Source organism: Triticum dicoccoides, chromosome 7A (genome assembly GCF_002162155.2).
Source record: "Triticum dicoccoides isolate Atlit2015 ecotype Zavitan chromosome 7A, WEW_v2.0, whole genome shotgun sequence".
NCBI lineage: Eukaryota > Viridiplantae > Streptophyta > Magnoliopsida > Poales > Poaceae > Triticum > Triticum dicoccoides.
Window position 1 is genome coordinate 663,085,233 of NC_041392.1, and position 25,062 is coordinate 663,110,294.

General features: G+C 39.9%; 1 protein-coding gene and 1 long non-coding RNA gene across 2 annotated transcripts; one reads left to right on the plus strand and one right to left on the minus strand.

Annotated features, from left to right (window-relative positions):
* The first annotated feature begins 2,418 nt into the window (after positions 1-2,418).
* LOC119332387 lies at positions 2,419-5,152 on the plus strand. The gene is made up of 3 exons (XR_005160924.1): positions 2,419-3,175; positions 3,358-4,476; positions 4,802-5,152. It is a non-coding gene; the product is annotated as an uncharacterized LOC119332387 (long non-coding RNA).
* A 399-nt stretch (positions 5,153-5,551) lies between these two features.
* Positions 5,552-6,304, minus strand: LOC119332386 (probable auxin efflux carrier component 9). The gene has a single exon (XM_037605571.1). The coding sequence runs from the start codon at positions 6,302-6,304 to the stop codon at positions 5,552-5,554; it is 753 nt and encodes a 250-aa protein (XP_037461468.1).
* Positions 6,305-25,062: the final 18,758 nt, after the last annotated feature.

The following is a 25,062-nucleotide window of genomic DNA, read 5'->3' on the forward strand; positions in this document are numbered from 1 at the left end:
CCCGATTCTATTGCGCGCCTTAAGTGATGTTTATAAGCTGTTTCGCCCACTGGGCCACACCCTCTCTGCCTTAGTACAAACCGCAGTAACCAAGTGTGCACCTTAGCTGTTGTGCTTAGTTTACTTCTTTCTTCTCCTTCATATATACCAGTAAAAAACACTATGGTTTCCCTGTTTGATTTTTTTTGTTTTGTTGGCTGGTTTCTTCAGCTTTTTTCCTTTTCTCTTTCTCTTTCTTTTGAGATTTTCTTTTCCTTTTAAAATTCACATTTTTTTAAATCCAGACCTTTTAAATTCGCTAACTTATTTTCACATTCGTGAGCTTTTTTTGGGAATTCGTGAATTTTTGCAAATCCATGAACTCTTTTCAAATTTTAAGAACATTTTTCAAATCCATGACTATTTTGAAATTTGCGAACTTTTGTTTCCAATTAGATATCTTTTTTCAAAATCCGCATTCTATTAAAAATCAATGAACTTTTTTCAAATTCTATAACATTTTTAATTGACACACCGAACTATTTTGCCTTATATGCTGAACAAATATTTAAATACATATTAAACATATTGGTAATATACACTAAAAAATATGTAAATAAACATTGAACATTTTTTGATATACGCTAAACAATTTTAAAATACACAACGAGCCTTTAAAAAATATGTTGAATATTTTCTTAATATAGGGTGAACATTTCCTTAAATATATGATGAAAAATTTTGTATATAAATATGCAATGAACTTTGTTATACACGAAAAGAGAAAGAAAATAAAAATAAAAATGAAGAAAGAAAAATAAAAATAAATAGAAGAAACAGCAGGGTGAGCGTGGGCTAGCCCAAACTAGGGCATCGGGAGGCCAGGCTTCAGCAAAGCCACGATTTAAAAAAAATAGTTTGGATTGCTTACCACATGAGTCATGTCGTAGCAAAGCCATGTTGTTTTGACACGTGCAAGCGTTGAATTGGATCTGCGTTCTGTGAATCTGCTTTAATCTGATCTTCAATCGATCTGCTCATTTGCTAGGGTTCTTGTCACCCATAGTTCGGTTGGATTGCTTACCACATGAGTCATGTCGTAGTGAAGCCATGTTGTTTTGACACGCGCGACCGTTGAATTGGACCCGCGTTATGTGAATTTGCTTTAATCCGATCTTCAGTTGATCTGCTCATTTGTTAGGGTTCTTACCACCCCTAGTTCGGTTGGTGCTATGGGCTCCTGTTTGCTAGCCGCCGGGCGCTAAGAGAATACTCATAACACAAGGTGGACCCATGTGTTGACGTATAAATGTATTGTCTGGTCTTTTTCATAAGATTGGTTTTCTGAACAATTAAATTGCAACACACTTTCGGTCCACGTTTAGGCCTAAGAGAGCCACGTGTGAAGGAAATTCTTGACGTATGTTGCCTAGTCTCTTTCATCAGATCGATTTTTTGATTGCATTGGTTAGAGCATACACTTATACACCAGGTTCTTTCCACCGGGGCCGCTCTGTCAGTTTGTCAAGTGTTTTGCGTGTCATCTAAGACCCGGTTTCAAAGGTACAACGATATATACTACCCTTACTGTGCTACTACCTCCGTCTCGGTGAATAAGTCATTCCCGTAGTTCTAGGTCGACGATTTCATTATCTAAATATGTATTATATGTGACAAAAAATATATATTTAGAAACTACATCCGTGTAGAAATCCAGTGATATACTTTTCATGACATATAACACATATTTAGTTCCTCAAATCGATGACCTAGAACTACGCGAATGACTTATTCACCTAGACGGAGGTAGTAGTACTTTTCTTAGCGGAGTACAACCTAATAGCCTAATTAATCCAGCTTCTAAGATAATAGATTAATTTATAATCTATAATACTTAAATAGTTCATCCTACTATTCTATTTTTCTTGACATGCAAGCTATCCACATCATCATCAGTGCCATGTTAGCTTCAGCATTTAGGCCTCTTTTGGTTCATAGGATAGGATTATCATAGGAATAGGAATCTTGTAGGAAATGAGATGACATGTATCTCAAATCCTATGAGTAGGACTAGAAAACAAGATGTCATTTGGTTGACACCAAAGGAATTTTTCCATTGAGTTTAGGCTCTTTTTTATTTTCCTATGAAATGTGGAGGATAGGAACCAATCCTATGTAGAAATAGGAATCCATTCCTATAAACCAAAGGGCTCTAAAGGAAAAAATCTTATAAGAATCCTATCCTCTAGAATTCCTATGAAATTCCTCTAAACCAAAGGAGGCCTTAGTTAGAGGATTACATGTGGAACCAACCACGCTAGAAAACAGCCATGTTAGCTTCAGTTAATGCGGGTAGGACCGGCGAGAGAGGCTGCCCACGCGTCTATTTCCGTCTGTGGCGATTCCCATCGCATCCTTCCCAACAGAGCGCCTCACCAGTTCCCCATGGCAGCGGATTCCCCTTCCTCTTCGTCTTCTCCAATCTCCATCAAATCCCACTACACAATTACTCTGTCGATTCAGTTGCTCTTACAATTTGGTAGTATTTCTCCCCGGAGCGCTTGCGATTTGTTAAGGTAAGCGATGGCGAGGGCGTGCCCCCTTGCAACGAGATCCACAGGCAGTCGTCCTAGCCCTGCCTCCGGCTTCCCCGACGTAGGGGCCCCCGCCCTGGAAGAAGAGGGCCTCGCGGCGGATGCCACTGCACCGACATCGACCCCAACCACTCTCGGCGTTTACCTTGCCGTCGTGTGTCGGGTGCCTCGACAGAAGGCCAGGAAGGCTCCCCGTGGTGCGGCCAACCCTTCTCGGTGCCGCTCAACTTCCCCACCACGCATCCGCTGGGCTCTCGCCTGGATGGACGCTCTTCTCGGCAACTCAACCATGGAGTGTACGTCGCGCCGGGGAGGTCTCCAGCTGGTGGACGTTTTTCTTTTCGGCCTCGAAGGGCTGGGCTAGTGGTGACATCGGGTAGGGCCTCCGTTGATAGCCATGACTTGCAGGAGTGCTAGATCGACGTCCTCCCGCAGGTGCCGCCTCGACTGATTCAGAGACGACATTGATTGCGGCAATGGTGGCCCTTCCTGGCAAGTGACATTCTACTGCAGCAATGGTGCCTTTTTTGTTTTGGGGCAAGCTGACCTCATGCATCTGCGCATGAAGTTTGGCTCCTTTCTATCAGCGATGGATTTGCAAGGTTCAGTACCTGTTCTTCAGTACGAATTTGGTATTCTGTCTTGAAAAAAAAATCTTATTCAGAAGAGATCAGACGAACCGTACAGGCGTACACACCCACTGCTTTACGCCTTCTGCCTTCTATATTTAACAGCCTACTTTTGAAGAAACAACAACCTCTCTCATCTATAACTTTTGTTGTAGGTATTCAGTAATTGATGTTTGGCGCTCCCTCTCCTAATAATATCTGAGATGGTGCTTCACTTCGTCTTCCCATGATCTCAGGTGGTGTGTGCTAGACGACAACCAAGTAGTCATCTTGGTCGGCCCGATCACTGCATATGCATACTCTGCAGATTTTTGTCTCCTACTGGTATATTCTTCCCAAGTTCCTCTCCATTGCTAATTCTGCATTTTTGTTTGCTTCATTCAAATCTGAATTAATATTTCTTTGATTGGATATGTAAACTTGCATTCTATACAAGCACCCTGTGTACTGTGTGTTTGGGGGTACATTTCTAGAGATCGTCATTGTTGTTAGAGATTTCACCAGAATACAATACATTTGGTTGCTGACGGATATCTTTTCAACATCATTGGCCTGCTTAATACGTGATATCTTTAGTGTGAGCTTTACTTATATGAATTTTGTTTTTTCATGAATGGCAAATTCGATAATGAAACATCTCTTTTTCATCAGGTCACCTGTAGAAGATTATAACCGTTTCACATGCCCTCTCTTTGCATACTTTGAGGGCATGACCATTTGAATTATCGTGTAGTTTCTTTTCAGCAGTAGTATGTACAATTTCAATAATCTCAATTTTGCTTAAAATAAGTTCAAAACTATATCCAATAAACCGTGAGAGCATAATGGTGCAGGCTTTGCCCAGTGTTGTCAGTTCCTTTTCGTGTCTACTATTTGTTTCCTTGACTACAAATTCAGAGTTCATTTGAAAATTCTCGTGACTGGTCTTTGTGTAAGAGCTAACATCACCACATCTGTCGCCAACAACACACACCACTTACAGTCTCCTTCAAGCATGGCATCAATGGCATGCCTGCCTGATCCCACAACCGTTGTTTGCTCTCCGATGACTTCTAATTAATCTGAAAATCAGTTTTTGTTCCTTGCTCATGCTACAACTTGGACCATGGTATCTGCTGACATGAATGTACTCCGATTTTGGTTCTCAAGAATTTACTAATTGATGCTTATTCTATACATTTCTATTTTAAAAATTGTTGATTCAAGCTTTATAGGTTTCCTGATGATGTGTGGCAAGAAGTCTGCAATGAACCAAATTTGGAATTCTTGAGAAGGTACATAAGTTTCTCTCCTTATTAATATTTATAATATTTGTCACCTAGCTGTAGCTATTTTTTCTTGCTCTAACCAGTTATACGTCTGCAATGATTTGTCCAAGTTAATTCCCTCTATCTTATTCCGTCAACTAGATCATACAGGGGTTCAAACAGGTTTATGAAATGGCTATTTTTATACTGCTAGTAACTCAAGTATATTACCTATTGTAGTACAGTTATGTTATAGCAGGTATAAGTAGAAGTTGTTTGATTTCAGGTGACGATTCCCCTTTCCCCAACACTTACTGATAGTATATTGCTTTTTTGTTGTTCCATATCACAGTATTGAGACTAAATTGGAGAGAGAGAACAAACTTGATACACTTGGTAATGTTGGTCATCCGAAGGCTTCAGGAATACTCCCTCAGTTCCATAATTATATATGTATTATTGGACGGAGGGAGTATCATTTAGTGACTGGCAAAATCTATTGATGCGTGTACATAATATCAACAAATGTCACTTACTCATTTTATTGTCATGTAATACTAGGACTTGTGAATGTGCTGTATCTAAATGTGATCTATTTTGCACCAACATCTACATACATCTAAATGGCTGAGAGGATGCAATGTAACTGAAACCTTTAGCCTAACTTGAAGCATGGCCATAAAAGATCAATTTTTATTAGCCACTTTTTTTGCGGGTGAGCCACATTTTTTGGATGAACTGAATTATTCTCAATTTTTGAAACACCATTTGATGCACTGATAATACAACATGGTGCTTCTGCTTTATTACCTTATTTTCTTTCACATGTATATCATGTAGTTGGCATTTATTCCTTACAAATTATTTGTTCAAACTTCCTGCAGCAACGTGCGGGGCACCATCTAGTTTACTAGGTAGATGCATCTTTGAAAATACCAAATAAACTTTGCTAGGTAGATTAAATTTCTTAGTATCATGATCAATCTATCTTCAGGGCACTTTTGAAGATGATGAAAACCATTTCCCGCTGACGCACCGCGCTAAACTACTGCCGAGTGGAGTATGAATGAACTCTGAAAGGAAGGGACTTACTTGAAGGGACTTACTCTGAAAGGAAGGCAGCATATGTGTTTGGGATCTTGAGAACCTTTTTCCCTGTCACAAAAGCGACATGGCTCATCGATGGAGGTGCCGGCAGCGCCAGATCCTCTGCCTGCGCGACCTCGGCATCTGCACCATGAGTCGGAGTCACCTCTCCCACGACCGCCGTCGACGTTGTCTGGCTGGCCACGGCCATGCCTGGTTGTGCGGCCGCGACCTCCGTGCTCCCAACGTTCTCCGGCGACGCTGGGGCGGGGCCGACCTTGTTGCTGCCATCCATGGCCGCCATGTACTCGTACATGAAGATGATGACGTTGTACCAAACGCAGAGCTGCATCACGACGATCTGTTTCATGAGGTCCTTGGACGTGGGCCCGTACAGGGCGCCGAGGATCGGCACGCCCATGATGATGGTGCTGGGCAGCTGCGTCATGGAGAAGGCGGTCACCACCCACTGCAGCGGCGAGGCCGCAACCTTGCCGTTGCCGGCGGATGTCCCGCGGCGGCGGAGGGATGACCACGCCGCCCACGCCACGAGGCCGAGCAGCATGACCCCTTTCTGTAGCGTGTCGGCGGCCACGAGGCGGGCGTTCATGGCGTAGGGGTCGTTGGTGGAGACCATGTCGAAGATGAGCGCCGGCAGGGCGTAGGTGGCCACGAAGCGGTTGATCCCCGCGCACTGCTCCTCGGAGAAGGCCTTGAGCCACCGCACCGACGCGTAGCCCAGCGCCGCCGCCGTGTACAGCGGCGCCATCGCCTCCACCACTTGGTACACCGCCGAGCCCGTGATCTTGATCGCTCCGCTGCCCTATATATGCTAGCTTGATAGATCGATGACGCTGTGCAACTTGAAGGCTCTGTTGATACGTAGCTTGCTCTTTTGTGCGTTTTGGAGAGTTTGGGGCTTGAAGGCTCGTGTGTAACTATATACAGTCATGTCTGCGCCTGGCAGGGCAGCGTGTGCCGCCGGCCGTCGCACGTCGAGGGTTGACGCGGATGCCGACTCCACGACGTTAGCTTACTCCAGTAAAAGGCTAGTCTGACTATGAGAGTGCATTTTCTACCATACACAATATATACCGTGCATTGATCTGCCGCTTAATTATTTTAATGTCCTTAAAAAATATTTTTTTTTACAAATACGTTCGAAGGCGTATCATTTTATTGATAAAAGAGTTGGAGAATACAAAGTTTGGTGTCGTAGAGGCCATGCGCAGAGAGGCGGCATTTGGGAAACCGTCGACCCGGAGAGGGGGTTGCTCAGCTCCAATACATAGGAATCAGGCTATATGAAGGAGCAATCCTATCTAGCCCTAAAGAAATCCAATGTACTAACCTGCTGTACGTCTCACTTTTTTCCACCTTTCTGTCACACGGTCAGTTTGTGTGTGTCAACCTTTTTTAATTGTGTCCTTCCGTTTGAGTGGATGGATAGTTACAGGGACAGTGGTATCTCTAGCCTACCAGGATTCAAGTCTTGGTGCTCGCATTATTTCAGGATTTCCGGCAATGTGCTTTTAGTGGGAGAGACGTTCCCGTCAACGACGAGGCACCTACGGCGACTTCGTAATGTTGACATATAATGTGCTGCCTAGTCTCTTCCATCAAATCGGTCTTTTGCTTGTTGGCTAGAGCATGCACTTCTACATGGTATCGGAGCCAAGAGGTCTCAAGTTTTGGTTGCATTGGCTAGAGCATGCACTTCTACACGTAAATCTCAACCTGATATGCCGACTCAGTCTTTCAAAGGTGTTCATAGGAGTAGGGTATGCATGTGTGCGTTCATAGGGATGAGTGTATGCACGTATATATGAGTGCTTGCGTTTGTACTGTGTTAAAAAACTCTAACATATTTTCTCTTTGTGTTTAATGATTTAGATGCTTGATATCTTCTGAAATAAAAGTTTGTGTTATATTCTATTTGGACAAATGCGTTTATACCGATGAGATATTTTAAACAAAACCTATAGAAAACTTGATGAAACTTGGTACTTGCAGTAGTTTATTTTACAGTTTCGTAAGGTCTCTCCACAATTACTTTTTTTGCGGGGAACCACGTTTCATATTTGAACTTTATAATTTGTAAAAATATATTCAAGAGTGATCTTATTTCAATGTTCTCTTCACAATGAACATAAATATACAAATGTATCATAAATCAAACTTCGGTTCAAAATATAAAATAAATTTAAATTTTAGAATCATATGGAAAAAAACGTGAGTGAGTGTAGTATAGTACGTAGTCGTCTCTACTTTTGTGAGTGAGAGGAGATATATTGCAGGTAATAACTACAAGGAAAAGTTGTCAGGAGAAACAGTGACTGATTGATATGGCATAAGGCCCCTCCCAATGCTCCACCTTGTACATGTGGTAAGGCTGCTATGTAGGCAAAAATATGACATGGCAAGATAATTAAGAGAAGAGAGATGAGTGTGGCAATCTCGGAGAAAAACAATGCCAAGCGCGTGAACCTAGGCAAAACACTTAAATGAAAGAAGCTCATCAATGCATGAAGATCTTTAATTGCTAAATTATTAAATGAAGGATGCTTAGCTACACTAAATTAAGCACCTTTGCATTGGGGGATTTAGTTGCTAAACTCTTTAAAATATGCTTAGCACCTCATCTTAACACCGGTGCATTGAAAGGGGCCTAAATTAATAGAACAAAGGGTCATAAATTGAGATTAACTAAGCAACACAACGACCAGATGCATGCATGGGCCCGAATCTCAAAGATAACCAATGGTTGATACATGCACGGTATATACCATGCATAGGATAATGTCTTTTCTCAGTCTACTAGACTACTACTAAATAACTACGATTTTGCTAAAGCACATTTAGATATACCCTAATTAAGTATTGCACATCTAAGTTCTTGTTCGCACACCAACACTTTGTCGTGTACCTTCAATATCGAGGGTGATGCACCACAGCTCACGCCGAAGAAGCCTCGTCTAAAGCGCGGTACGCAGGACAACCAGCAAGAACTTTTGAGCACCCGAAACCCCACACGCCCGGAAAGGACCTTGTGTGGACGCGTGGTGGCTACGAGCAGCCCTAGGTATGTTCGCCCACCCATAGATCCTTGAGGATCGCTGCGTTGAACATGAAAAGCGAACGAACAATGAGAGAGACACAACAATGGAGAGATGCAAAATTAGGATAAAAACTAGATGGGTTTTGCGATTGTGGGTTGTCCAATAGGCCATCACCTCTCATCTATTTATAAGGCGGCTAGACTTTCCGTACAAGAAAAGGACTTCAAATTTAATCGAACTCAGATTTAGGCAAGTTTGAGACAATAGTTTGGTTTTTGGGCCCGACAGGCCATAAACGTGTCGGGCCCAAAAACGACCTTGGATGAAGATGAGCCAAAACTAAATTAAACTGTTTCGATAAGGCGAACAACTTTCGTGTTGAACGCTTTTCGTTTCGAGGCCATCTTGAGGGCCAAATCGCTCGCGCGACCCATCAGTCATCACCCACATGGGTGTCTGATGCACAGGGTCATTTTTACTCATGGCTAGTCCAATGTACATCGGCTCAAACTTTTGCATACATCTCAGATTGAGATGATTTATATATCAAAATTGATTAGCTCGATGAGATGAAGACAATTCATGTAGAACACTCCTTCATCTAAGGTCGTCTTGGAGACGTAATCGGCCAAAAAGTATTCTGAACACAAATTTTGGGCACTTCGAGTAATTTCGGCCCTCGAGATGAGACCAGATAGTGATGACCCATCAAAGTTATTCATTTCAAGCACAAGCTGATTTTTGATATTGGACACTTTTTCGTTTGATGCCATCTCATATACGTTTTTTGTCATGCCAAAATCTGATGTCAATTATCCTATGTCATGATTTTACACGAAGATTGATGCAATTTTTTTGTTATATTTAATTGAGTCACCTTCAATTGCAATATTTAAAGCACATCTAGATATGTAGTAGACAGAACAAAATTTATGCAATGTGACATGGTACTACTAGGAATAATTCTACAGTACAGGCATGTTACGGATCCTATCTCCAATACTCTCGTGATTTTCTACTGGATGAACCCTTAAGTCTAGCAAAGCTCGTACTACTACTAATATAGTACTAGTCATCAATCCTGCGGCCGCACGGGCTAGTAATTAATTTTCGAAAGAAAACATAAATTGCTGGAGGTTTTGTGTAGGATTAATACTTTTGTCTGAAAATTCTTTTAGCATTAGAATATTGGGAATTATTGAATTTGTCTGGGACGCTCTATCCATCAGTTGCTTGAAAATTATATTTTCGCCAATCACTTTTTTCGAGCGGATGAAGCACAACTACCGATAAAAGGCCCAATGCCGGTGCAATGCATGTTTTGTTGCTTCTCATGTCACACATGGATGGGTCTCACATGCATGGCCATCAGGGCTGGACTTTTCTCAATAGAGTACTACGAGTACATACATGCAATAACTCAGTAAAGAAAAAAAAAGAAAAAAATCTCTAAGAAATAATGAATCAGGGGTCAAGTACGTGCAATTCTGATTCTGTGTAAGTCGATTTTGTGACAAATGAACATGTAGTAGAATCGAAACTGACTAGCTTGCACCAAATTTTATCTCAGTCGATTTTCAGAGGAACACTCAGCCCTTTGCTACCACAAAAAAAAAGCCCACAAGATACTTAGGATGAAACATACATGAAGTGCCCGATACCTGATAAGACAAAAACTAAAAGAAATGAACAAAAATAAAAATAAAGAAAAAACAAAAAAAATAAAATTCTCTAAGAAAGAATGAATTAGTGGCATTAGTAGTACTCATTAAGTAGAAAGAAAATAAATGAACAAATAATGAAAAAATTAAAATAAATTTATAAAGGATTTTGCTTTTTATATTATGAAGAAACAACCATATAATAGTGAAATTAGTGGCATTAGTATTACCCTTAAAGAAGAAGCAAAATAAAATAAAAACTAGACCAATATAAAAAATATATTTTTTCTAAGGAAGAATAAATTAGTGACGTTAGTATTGTCCTTAAAAAGAAAATTTTCACACTGAAATTATATTTTTTGTAATATGCAAAGAATAAGCATATAATAGTGTAATTTTTGCACTCTAGTGTAATTTACACACGTATTATATAGTTACACACGTATTATATAGTGTTTGCATGTATACATGTACACTCACCTAAGATCATAAATATACCTGTAAATAAAAAAAACTATGAAAGAAAAACGCATAAAGAATAAAAAAACTGATAAAATAACACTATACCCAATGATGCTTTCCCTTTTATTATTATTGTAGTCAATTGAGTCTTGCTCTTGGAAGTTTCTTTATGTTGAATTGAATATTTTGGATTTTGAGAATACATGATGCATGTCTAGTAATTAACTTGTGGATACCAGAGGTGGCATTGGGGGTACTCCATGCATAAAGGTTGAACGATAAGTATCATATGGTGTTGTCGTAGTACAACTTTTGGGACTATCTACAGCACATTGGGACGGTTCAATAGATTAAGAATGGAAAGACGACATTGAGGTGGTTTGCTGTTAAGGGAACCTACATGATTTCATCCTACTTTGTCTGATAAAAATAGGAACTTTGGAGTCATTTTTTGCTGGACTTTTTTAAGGAATATTATTTGGTTTAGTTATGTTAATGATCGTGAGATTTGGTGATAGTGAAAGTACGAACCCTGGACATTGTTTCCAAGCATTGAAACAACATTTTTACTCACTTTTGTTACTTACTATCTTGCTGCTTTTATTTGTTCAGATTGTAAAATGCTATAATCACCATCCATATTACACATATATTATCATCTCCTTACCGAGATAGCGCACATATACAATTAACAATTGTATTGGGTGTGTTGGATACGCAGGAGACCACTTGTATTTGATTGCAGGGTTGTTTGAGAGAAACCACTTTCATCCTACACCTCCATGAAATAATAAACCTTAGGTCATCAGGGAAATTTCTTGTTCTTCTACAAAACACTGCACCTGGAGGCCCAACAAAGTCTACGTGAATAAAGTTGTCCAGTAGACATAAAGCTATTTATGGCGCCGTTGTCGAGGAGGTGAGTTCTTGAAGGTATCTGCTTTAGATCTTGCAACTGAATCTTTTAGTTTCTTGTTTTTATTCACTAGTTTGGTTCATAAAACAAAACAATAACAAAAATGAATACAAGTGCACTTGATTAACTTTATAAAGTTTATCTTGAAAATATTGACTTAGAACATGGTCTTGATGTATTCAAGGAAGAATTCTAAAAGGTGGTTCATGTGAATTCTTTGAATTTTAAGCATGATTGCATTGTTATTAGTATGTATTCTATGAATATGAATTATGCTAATGATATGTAAAACTATAAGCTTGGGATGACGGGTTTTATGAATATGATCTTTTTAGTCTCCCTATTTTTGAAGATATTTTTACTATGATGAAAACATGCCTCCGATTATGACCATTACAATGAAGAAAGTGGATTTGGAGAGGTCGTGACTTTAGATAGTGATGACTCCACTACTTTAGGGAGTGTTAAATCTTATTTTAGTATTGATCAAAGTGGGTTTGGAGAGGTCATGATATTAAGTAGTGTTAATTCCACTATTTGGAGGATGTTTCAATTGATCATTATGAGAATAAAGTTGCTATCTGTGATGATTATTGTGATGACACATATGCTATGAATACTAGTGAAAACCATGAAACTTGTCATTATGATTTTAACGTTTAATTGGGTTATGTCGGTCAGGTTTCATATGATAGTTATATTGTTGAATTTTCTCCCACTATTATGAATGAGACGGATCTTACCGAGAGTAATAACACTTTTATGAATTTGGACGAGGATAAGAATGATTTAAGCGATATCTATATTGTTGAATTTGTTCATGATGCTACAGAAAATTATTATGAGAGAGGAAGACATGCTTATAGATATTTCAAGAATATTAAGTTTTCTCTCTTTTATGTTGAAGGTTTTGAAGTTGTACTTGTTTTGCCTTCCGATGCTAGTTACTTTGTGCTTCAATAAATTGTTTTCTTGTAAGATTTATATGCATATGAAGTGAGTTTGTGCTTTATATGTTCTTCGATGCTCTCTCATGTGCTCCCTAACATTGGAAAAGAAGTTAAAATAATTTAGCCGACCATACCGATCCTTTCACGGGGTCACCAAAACTCATGGTTGTAGTGACCTATGTTGAGGAAGCGTAGAGATCTAAGTCCTGATAAAGAAACATGGGGAGTAGTGGTAGATGGAGGAGACAGAGTAGGGGCATCAGGTGGAAGTGGGAGAAGAAAAGAGGATGGGGGATTAGGGACTGAGTTGGGCCTTAATATGAAATAACCAAACCCTATGTCACAAAGGAAGAGAGGAGGGGATTGGGGGGGGGGTCAGGTTGCATTGTTATTCACATATAAGGTAACATTTTTGGTTGTGTAGAATTTAATACACATATGTTTTTTTCATAATAATGACATAGTTCATGCCAGTATCTCTATCAGTCACTAGCAATTTATTTCCATGCTAAAGATGACAACCTCACTAAGAATTGAAAACGAATGAAGTAAAGGGGTGAATCACCGGTAAGAATTAGAGAATGAATGAAGATACTTGAGGGGGTTTAGAAACATGAGACCGAATAGATCCCGAGCTGATTAGGGAAAACTTGAATGATGCACCGGTAAGATTTGGAGAACGAGAGCTCAAAGCTAGAATGAATAAACCCGAAATGATGGCCTTCGAAGAATCTAACTGAAAATACTCCTACATTGCTCCGGATAGGTGGAAAGAATTCTCACAATCGAAAATAATTATGAGAGGATGGCATAAGGCTAGAACCATGAATCCTCGAGACGACGGATAAGATTTGGAGGAAAAACTCTTCTTCGGTCTTCAAGTGTTGAGAATGACGATGAGAAACAACACCATGAATAGATGAGATACTCCGGGATGAAAATTAGAAAGGTTGAACCAACGATGAAAAGAATTTGAAAGATCTTGGAGAAAGACATATGACTGATGATAATCCATTCTTATGTCAAACTTTGAAAGATTTGAGAATAGCTCCGAGAAAATATAAGAGTCAGGTAGGATCCTAGGAAAAGACCTATGGGTTAGGGCCCACTCGAAAGATACAGTGTTGAACATTACTTGAAAAGGAGATTGCACCGGTTGAGTTAAATAGCTTGAATGAGATAACAACCTCGAGATATCTTGAACGGATTGATAATGAAGACACAAATCTTCTGAGATATCTTCAGCACTCCGGAACAAATGACTAGAGAGAGGTGAACAATTAAGAGGTGCACCAGCATGAGAAAGCATTTGAAACAATGAAAGGAATATGATCAACACCGAAAGCTTGATTTGAAACCACCAGAGAAGATAAAAGACACAAAGAGTGATGAACTTGAAGCTCCGTTAGTATCTTCCTGAGAATCACCGGATAAGAATATTGACGGAAAAGAATGGAGCTTCACATTAATAAGATGGATACTTGATTAAGAAATCTTAGCCCTCAAAGAAAAAGGGTGGGAGGGCGGGAAAACAAAGGCAACTTGGGACGGATGGAACGAACACTGTTGGGAGAACTTAGAGTTGATCTTGCGGATGTTGAAAATGAACGGATCCACTTGAAGAGAAGCACGCCGGTTGAAAAAGAGTTGACATGACAATCTCGATAAGCAAGAAGGATTAGTATTCACATAGAAATGTGAAAACACCGCTTAGGGAAGGTATGGAATCAACACTTGACTTAGAAGCAACTCGAATACCACCAACCAAAACAGAACAAGGATTGGCTTGCAGAATAAGTCGGAACAAACATATGATAGAGATTTCGTCCGAAGTTTTCATGGTGGGGCCCACACGGGCTCGATCGTACATCACCATCATGTACAAGGTAGTGCACATGACATACGAAGCATCCCCGAGTTAGCATAGCCAAGGACTCTTTAAGACACAACGAGACCACTGTAAAACCAACCGTGGATAGGCGGACCACTAGACGTCGAACCCCAATTTCATATCATACATCTGTCGGAAAGATATCCTAGGAGCTACTTGAATTCCCACTTATAAACTCCCGAAACTTTCTGTTTATGCAATCAGGTGTTGGGGATACAGGGAAGCATAATATCTCACCCAAAACTAGCCAATCCTACATCCAGCTGTATCCATCCTTCAACACATAACCAAGAAACATTCGGAAATCATTTACCTCAACCTTCGAAAAGCATCCGTTATACGAGTTATGGAAATACTCCCGAACTCCCACCCCAGTACTAGGTGGCGTCGAGGTTATCTCACCAACAACTGCATAAAAGAGATTTTCGATGTCGGTGAACTCAGGTATTCTAGAACTGTAACGATAAAATTGTGACGACAACACCTCGGAGCTCAACTCCCCGGGACACTGCCGCAACCCCTAAATGTCAGGAGGCACCAAGAACAATGTTCTCGTCACAAAACCATCGGAATGATTCCAAGATACCTGCGTGATCCTAAAAAAAATTCGTGAAATTTGAGGAGAGAAGAGTCAAAACTCTACGTCAGGAGGCCTCACCAGAGCGACGAAGGGACTGAGGAGTAAAAAGAATCCTACTCTCCGATATATATAATCCTATAAGACTCAAAAACTTTTTTTCTAGACTCAACAACGCCAGCGATTCGATCAAGCAGGGGGGCTCCTAAGTATGGGAAGGCTCTGATTACCAACTTATAACACCCACGATGTGGCTATATCTCCCACTTGTCGGAGCACGACTTAGAAGCATAAACGCATTGTAGGCATGTCGCAAGAGGGGTAATCTTTACACATCCCATGTACTAAATAAGAAAGGGATAAAGAGTTGGCTTACAATCGCCACTTCACACAATACATAATATAGCATTACATCATTCAGATTACAATCAAGGTCCGACTACGGAACCAAAATAAAGAAAGACCACCCCTAATGCAAAAGATCCCCGATCGCCCCGACTGGGCTCCACTACTGATCGAAAAGAAACGAAACAACACAACAATCACGATCTTCATCGAGCTCCCACTTGAGCTCGGTTGTGTCACCTGCACTGGTATCATCGGCACCTGCAAACTGTTTGGAAGTATCTGTGGGTCACGGGGACTCAACAATCTCACACCCTCACGATCAAGACTATTTAAGCTTATGGGTAGGAAAAGGGGTAGTGAGGTGGAGCTGCAGCAAGCACTAGCATAAATGGTGGCTAACTTACGCACTGAGCGAGAAGAGAAGCAAAGCACGGTCGTGAACTAGAAGTGATCAAGAAGTGATCCTGAAACTACTTACGTTCAAGCATAACACAAGAACCGTGTTCACTTCCCGGACTCCGTCGGAAAGAGACCATCACGACTACACACACGGTTGATACATTTTAATTAAGTTAAGTGTCAAGTTCTCTACAACCGGACATTAACAAATTCCGATCTGCCCATAACCGCGGGCACGGCTTTCGAAAGTTCAAAACCCTGCAGGGGTGTCCCAACTTAGCCCATCACAAGCTCTCACGGTCAACGAAGGATATTCCTTCTCTCAAGAAGACCCGATCAGACTCGGAATCCCGGTCACAAGACATCTCGACAATGGTAAAACAAGACCAGCAAGACCACCCGCTGTGCCGACAAATCTCGATAGGAGCTGCACATATCTTGTTCTTAGGGCACACCGGATAAGCTAAGTGTATATGAGCCGACGTAACCCAAGTTGCCAAGGGATGGCCCTGCACGGTGCTCTATTTTGGACCAACACTCAGAGAAGCACTAGCCCGGGGGTTTAAATAAAGATGACCCTTGAGTCTGCAGAACCCAAGGGAAAAAAGGCTTAGGTGGCAAATGGTAAAACCATGGTTGGGCCTTGCTGGAGGAGTTTTATTTAAGGTGAACTGTCAAGGGGTTCCCATTATAACCCAACCGCGTAAGGAACGCAAAATCAAGGAACATAACACCGGTATGACGGAAACTAGGGCGGCAAGAGTGGAACAAAACACCAGGCATAAGGCCGAGCCTTCCACCCTTTACCAAGTATATAGATGCATTAAAGTAAACAAGATATGATAATGATATCCCAACAATAATCATGTTCCAACAAGGAACAAACTTCATCTTCACCTGCAACTAGCAACGCTATAAGAGGGGCTGAGCAAAGCGGTAACATAGCCAAACAATGGTTTGCTAGGAAAGGTGGGTTAGAGGCTTGACATGGCAATATGGGAGGCATGATATAGCAAGTGGTAGGTATCGCGGCATAGCAATAGAGCGAGCAACTAGCAAGCAAAGATAGAAGTGATTTTGAGGGTATGGTCATCTTGCCTGAAATCCCGCAAGGAAGAAGAACAAGTCCAAGAAGAAGACAAACGTATGTAGGCGGACGGATCCTCACAAACGCGACGTTATCGGAACTAACCCGACGAAGCATCACAGGAAAGAAGCAAACAACATAGTAAACAACCAAGCATAACATGGCATGATGCACAATCAAGTATGATGCATGTCCGGTTTAATGAGGCATGGTATGGCAAAGTGCACAGACAAAGCTACAAGTTAAATGGAGCTCAATATGCAACGAGTTGCATATTGACGGAACACCACAACAATTATTTAGTTCTCTCTCGTTTATGTACTCAACAATATTAAATTTTGGTTATCATGGCTAGAGGTGAAGCATAACAAAACTACCTATCTAGGCAAGTTTAAATGAGGCCGAAAACAACGAACAACAATTCCAGGAACTCCTCATGTGCATATTAATGGATTTGATACTGTTCTGCCCTAAACCATATTTTAGAGTTATTAAACATGAAAAGTAAAGCCACCATGTTAAACTAGGCATTTTTCTACCCCATTTACATATAAAGTTTGTTAGGCTTGGAGCTACGGTTATTTAGTTATGAATTAAAGCATTTTAACATGGCATAGGAGCAAATTTAAACAAGCAACATTTTAAACATTTTAAACATGGATGCAAGTTGCAAATTGTGAAACTAGATGAAATTCTAAGCATATTACATATAAAGTTTAATTAATTCTGATGCATGGTTAATTAATTATGAGCAATGCAAGAAAATGGCATTTTCTGTAATTATGCAATTCAGTGGAAAAAGACAAGGTCACAGAAATGAAAATAAAACGTAGCGGGCCGAAACTGGAGGCTTGCCCAACAGAGCAGAGGGGCTAGAGGGGCTCCTCACCCAGCGGCCAGCTCGGGCTGGGCCGAACGAGGAAGAGAAGGGTCGGCCCAGGGGATGGAGTTGACCGGTCGACGCTGGGACGAGGTCAAACGGGCGAGCGAGGCAGCGGTTGCGGGCGCGTCGTTTTATTCGACATGAAGCAGAAGCAGAAGCAGAGCAGCGACAGGTTTGGAGCAGGGGCTACGCAGGGGACTTGCGGGCGGCGCAGGTGGGCTCCGACGAGGCTACCGGTGGCCGGGGACGAGGCCTACTACGTCTTGAGCTTGCGTTGGTTTTCTCCGAAGAGGAAGGGATGATGCAGCAGAGTAGCGTAAGTATTTCCCTTAGTTTTTGAGAAACAAGGTATCAATCCAGTAGGAGGCCACGCTCAAGTCCCTTGTACCTGCACAAAGCGATAGCTACTCGCAACCAACGCGATTAGGTGTTGTGAATCCCTTCACGGTCACTTACGAGAGTGAGATCTGATAGATATAATATTTTTTTGGTATTTTTGGTATAAATATGCAAAGTAAAAAGTAAAAGCAAAGTAAAAAGCAAAGCAAGATTAAAGTGATGGAGATTGATATGATGAGAATAGACCCGGGGGCCATAGGTTTCACTAGTGGCTTCTCTCAAGAGCATAAGTATTCTACGGTGGGTGAACAAATTATTGTTGAGCAATTGACAGAATTGAGCATAGTGATGAGAATATCTTGGCATGATCATCTATATAGGCATCACGTCCGTGACAAGTAGATCGAAACGATTCTGCATCTACTACTATTACTCCACTCATCGACCGCTATCCAGCATGCATCTAGAGTATTAAGTTAAAAACAGAGTAATGCCTTAAGCAAGATGACATGATGTAGAGAGATAAATTCATGCAATATGAAATAAACCCCATCTTGTTATCCTCGATGGCAATGATACAATACGTGCCTTGCTGCCCCTTCTGTCACTGGGTAAGGACACCGCAAGATCGAACCCAAAGATAAGCACTTCTCCCATGGCAAGAACTACCAATCTAGTTGGCCAAACCAAACGGATAATTCGAAGAGACTTGCAAAGATAACCAATCATACATAAAAGAATTCAGAGAAGATTCAAATATTATTCATAGATAGACTTGATCATAAACCCACAATTCATCGGTCTCAACAAACACACCGCAAAAAGAAAATTACATCGAATAGATCTCCACAAGAGAGGGGGAGAACTTTGTATTGAGATTCAAAGAGAGAGAAGAAGCCATCTAGCTACTAACTATGGACCCGAAGGTCTGAGGTAAACTACTCACACTTCATCAGAGGGGCTAGGATGATGTAGAATCCCTCCGTGATGACGGCCCTCTTCCGGCAGAGCTCCGGAACAGGCCCCAAGATGGGATCTTGTGGATAGAGAAAGTTGCGGCGGTGGAATTAGGTTTGTGGCTCCTGTTCTGATCATTTATGGGTACGTAGGTATATATAGGAGGAAGGAGTACGTCGGTGGAGCACCGAGGGGCCCATGAGGCAGGGGGCGTGCCCTAGGAGGGGCGACCCCACCCTCGTGACCTCCTATTTGACTCCCTGGAGTAGGGTCCAAGTCTCCTGGATCACGTTCGGTGAGAAAATCACGTTCCCGAAGATTTTATTCCGTTTGGACTCCGTTTGATATTCTGTTTCTCCGAAACACTAAAATAGGCAAAAACAACAATTCTGGGCTGGGCCTTCGGTTAATAGGTTAGTCCCAAAAATAATATAAAAGTGGAAAATAAAGCCCAATATAGTCCAAAACAGTAGATAATATAGCATGGAGCAATCAAAAATTATAGATACGTTGGAGCCGTATCAGGCATCCCCAAGCTTAATTCCTGCTCGTCCTCGAGTAGGTAAATGATAAAAAGAGAATTTTTGATCCGGAGTGCTACTTGGCATAATTTCAATGCAAATCTTCTTAATTGTGGTATGAATATTCAGATTAGAAATATTCAAGACAAAAGTTTATAATTACATAAAACTAATAATACTTCAAGCATACTAACAAAGCAATTATGTCTTCTCAAAATAACATGGCCAAATAAAGTTATCCCTACAAAATCATATAGTCTGGCTATGCTCCATCTTCACCACACAAAGTATTTAAATCATGTACAACCCCGATGACAAGCCAATCAATTGTTTCATACTCTAACTTTTTCAAAACTTTTTCAATCTTCACGCAATACATGAGCGTGAGCCATGGATATAGCACTATAGGTGGAATAGAATGGTGGTTGTGGAGAAGACAAAAAGGAGAAGATAGTCTCACATCAACTAGGCGTATCAACGGTCTATGGAGATGCCCATCAATAGATATCAATGTGAGTGAGTAGGGATTACCATGCAACGGATGCACTAGAGCTATAAATGTATGAAAGCTCAAAAAGAAACTAAGTGGGTGTGCATCCAAGTTGCTTGCTCACGAAGACCTAGGGAAATTTTGAGGAAGCCCATCATTGGAATATACAAGCCAAGTTCTATAATGTAAAATTCCCACTAGTATATGAAAGTGACAACATATGAGACTCTCTATATGAAGAACATGGTGCTACTTTGAAGCACAATATATGAGACTCGCTATATCATGGTGCTACTTTGAAGCACAAGTGTGGAAAAAAAGATAGTAGCATTGCCCCCTTTTATTTATTTTCTTTTTTTGGGCCTTCTTTTTTTTCTTTGGCCTTTCTCTTTTTTTGGGACAGTGCTCTATTGAATGATGATCATCACACTTCTATTTATTTACAACTCAATGATTACAACTCGATTCTAAAACAAAGTATGACTCTATTTGGATGCCTCCGGCGGTGTACCGGGCTATGCAATGAATCAAGAGTGACAAGTATGAAGAAATTATGAACGGTGGCTTTGCCACAAATACTATGTCAACTACATGATCATGCTAAGCAATATGACAATGATGAATGTGTCATGATGAACTAGATGGTGGAAAGTTGCATGGCAATATATCTCGGAATGGCTATGGAAATGCCATGATAGGTAGCTATGGTGGTTGTTTTGAGGAAGGTATATGGTAGGTGTATGATACCGGCGAAAGGTGCGCGGTATTAGAGAGGCTAGCAAAGGTGGAAGGGTGAGAGTGCGTATAATCCATGGACTCAACATTAGTCATAAAGAACTCATATACTTATTGCAAAAATCTAGAAGTTATCAAAGCAAAGTATTACGTGCATGCTCCTAGGGGGATAGATTGGTAGGAAAAGACCATCGCTCGTCCCCGACCGCCACTCATAAGGAAGACAATCAATAAATAAATCATGCTCCGACTTCATCACATAACGGTTCACCATACGTGCATGCTACGGGAATCACAAACTTTAACACAAGTATTCTTTAAATTCACAACTACTCAACAAGCATGACTTTAATATTATCACTTCCATATCTCAAAAAAATTATCAAGCTTCAATCTTTTCTTAGTATTCAACACACTCAAAAGAAAGTTTCACAAATCTTGAATACCAAGCATATTATTATTAAGCAAATTACCATGCTATTAAGAGACTCTCAAAATAATTTAAGTGAAGCATGAGAGATCAATAGTTTCTTTAAAACAAATCCACCACCATGCTCTAAAAGATCTAAGTGAAGCACATAGAGCAAAATTATAACGCTCAAAAGATATAAGTGAAGCACATAGAGCAAAACTACTTAGCTCAAAAGATATAAGTGAAGCACATAGAGCAAAACTACTTAGCTCAAGAGATATAAGTGAAGCACATAGAGTATTCTATCAAATTTGAATTAATGTATGGCTCTCTCAGAAGGTGTGTACAGCAAGGATGATTGTGGCATAATAATACACAAAGACAAAAATAATACAATATGCTCCAAGCAAAACACATATCATGTTGGTGAATAAAAATATAGTTCCAAGTTAATTACCGATGGAAGTGGACGAAAGAGGGGATGCCTTCCGGGGCATCCCCAAGCTTTGACATTTTTGTGTCCTTGGATTATCTTGGGGGTGCCATGGGCATCCCCAAGCTTAGGCTCTTGCCACTCCTTGTCCATGATCCATCAAAAGAATTCACCCAAAACTTGAAAACTTCACAACACAAAACTCAAAATAGAAAACTCGTGAGCTCCGTTAGCGAAAGAAAAAAAGACCACTTCAAGGTGCTGTAATGAACTCATTCTTTATTTATATTGGTGTTAAACCTACTGTATTCCAACTTCTCTATGGATTATAAACTATTTTACTAGCCATAGATTCATCAAAATAAGCAAACAACACACGAAAAACAGAATCTGACAAAAACAGAACAGTCTGTAGTAATCTGTAGCTAGCGCGAGATCTGTAACCACAAAAATTATAAAATAAATTTCTGGTCGTGAGGAATTTATCTATTAATCATCTGCAAAAATAATTAACTAAATAGCACTCTTCAAATAAAAATGACAGCAGTTCTCGTGAGCGCTAAAGTTTCTGTTTTTTACAGCAAGTTCAACAAGACTTTCCCCAAGTCTTCCCAACGGTTCTACTTGGCACAAACACTAATTAAACACAAACAACACAACCAAAACATAGTATAGATAATTTATTTATTACTAAGCAGGAGAAAAAAGCAAGGAATAAAAATAAAATTGGGTTGCCTCCCAACAAGCGCTATCGTTTAACGCCCCTAGCTAGGCATAAAAGCGAGGATAGATCTAAGTATTGCCATCTTTGGTAGGCAATCCATAAGTGGCTCTCATGATAGTTTCATATGGCAATTTTATTTTCTTTCTTGGAAAGTGTTCCATGCCCTTTTTAATGGAAATTGAAATCTAATATTCCCTTCCTTTATATCAATAATCTCACCAACCGTTCTAAGGAAAGGTCTACCAAGAATAATAGGGCAAGAAGGATTGCAATCTATATCAAGAACAATGAAATCCACGGGCACATAATTCCTATTTGCAACAATAAGAACATCATTGATCCTTCCCATAGGTTTCTTAATAGTGGAATCCGCAAGATGCAAGTTTAGAGAGCAATCATCAAAATCGCGGAAATCTAGTAAATCACACAAAGTCTTGGGAATAGTAGAGACACTAGCACCAAAATCACACAAAGCATAAAACTCATGATCTTTAATTTTAATTTTAATAGTTGGTTCCCACTCGTTATAGAGTTTTCTAGGGATAGAAACTTTCAACTCAAGTTTTTCTTCATAAGATTGCATCAAGGCATCAACAATATGTTCGGTGAAGGCTTTATTTTGACTATAAGCATGTGGAAAATTTAGCACGGATTGCAACAAGGAAATACAATCAATTAAAGAGCAAATTTCATAATTAAATTCCTTGAAATCCAATATAGTGGGTTTAGCAACATCTAGATTTTTATTTCTTTCAATCCCACTTCCATCAATTTCATCATTAAGATCTAAATACTCCGATTTTTTTAGAATGCCTTCTAGGTAAAGGAAGATAATATTCACTTTCATCAAGATTCATATTGCAAAACAAAGATTTAATAGGGGACACATCAATAACTTTTAGATCTTCATCTTGATTTTCATAGGAATTGGAGGAACACGCTTTAATAAAGGCATCTTTGGAAGCACGCATCCTAGTGGTTCTTTCCTTGCACTCACCAATGGAAATTCTCATGGCTTTGAGAGACTCATTGATATCATGTTTAGGAGGAATAGATCTAAGCTTTAACGAATCAATCTCAAGAGAAATTCTATCAACGTTCCTAGCCAAATCATCAACTTTAAGCAATTTCTCTTCAAGCAAAGCATTAAAATTCTTTTGTGAATTCATAAACTCTTTAACACTATTCTCAAATTCAGAGGGCATCTTATTATAATTTCCATAAGAGTTGTTGTAGGAATTCCCATAATTATTAGAAGGATTACTAGGATATGGCCTAGGATTAAAATTCCCTCTATAAGCGTTGTTACCAAAATTATTCCTACCAACAAAATTCACATCCATAGATTCATTGTTATTCTCAATCAAAGTAGACAAAGGCATATCATTAGGATCAGAAGAAACACTCTTAGTAGCAAAGAATTTCATAAGTTCATCCATCTTTCCACTCAACACATTAATTTCTTCTATCGCATGCACCTTTTTATTAGAAGATCTTTCAGTATGCCATTGAGAATAATTAACCATAATATTATCTAGGAGTTTAGTAGCATCTCCTAAAGTGATTTCCATAAAAGTGCCTCCCGCGGCCGAATCTAAAAGATTTCTAAAAGCAAAATTCAATCTGGCATAAAATTTTTGTATGATTATCCACAAATTCCAACCATGAGTAGGGAAATTATGTATCATTAATTTCATTCTCTCCCAAGCTTGTGCAACATGTTCATGATCAAGTTGTTTAAAGTTCATAATATCGTTTCTAAGAGAGATGATCTTAGCGGGAGGAAAATACTTAGAGATAAAAGCATCTTTGCACTTGTTCCATGAATCAATACTATTCTTAGGCAAAGACGAAAACCAAGCTTTAGCACGATCTCTAAGCAAAAAAGGAAATAGCTTCAATTTAACGACATCATTATTGACATCTTTTTTCTTTTGCATATCACATAAATCAAGAAAGCTATTTATATGAGTAGCGGCATCTTCACTAGGAAGGCCGGCGAATTGATCTTTCATAACAAGATTCAACAAAGCAGTATTAATTTCACAAGATTCAGCATCAGTAAGAGGAGCAATCGGAGTGCTAAGGAAATCATTATTATTGGTATTGGTGAAGTCACACAATTTAGTATTATCTTGAGCCATCGCGATAAACAAGCAAACTAACACACAAGCAAACAAAAAGCAAGCGGGCAAAAAGAGGCAAATAGAGAGGGAGGATAGAGAGAGAGGGCAAATAAAATTGCAAGGGTGAAGTTGGGGGAGAGGAAAACGAGAGGCAAATGGCAAATAATGTAATGCGAGACATAGGGATTGCGATGGGTACTTGGTATGTTGACTTTTTGCGTAGACTCCCCGACAATGGTGCCAGAAATCCTTCTTGCTACATCTTGAGCTTGTGTTGGTTTTCCCCGAAGAGGAAGGGATGATGCAACAAAGTAGCGTAAGTATTTCCCTCAGTTTTTGAGAACCAAGGTATCAATCCAGTAGGAGGCCATGCTCAAGAAACTCGTACCTGCACAAAGTGATAGCTACTCGCAACCAACGCGATTAGGGGTTGTGAATCCCTTCACGGTCACTTACGAGAGTGAGATCTGATAGATATAATATTTTTTGGTATTTTTGGTATAAAGATGCAAAGTAAAAAGTAAAAGCAAAGTAAAAAGCAAAGCAAGATTAAAAGT

What these genes read in the sequence shown, in the direction of transcription:
- LOC119332386 (XM_037605571.1), bottom strand. Translation starts at nt 6,304, where the DNA reads ATGGCGCCGCTGTACACGGCGGCGGCGCTGGGCTACGCGTCGGTGCGG.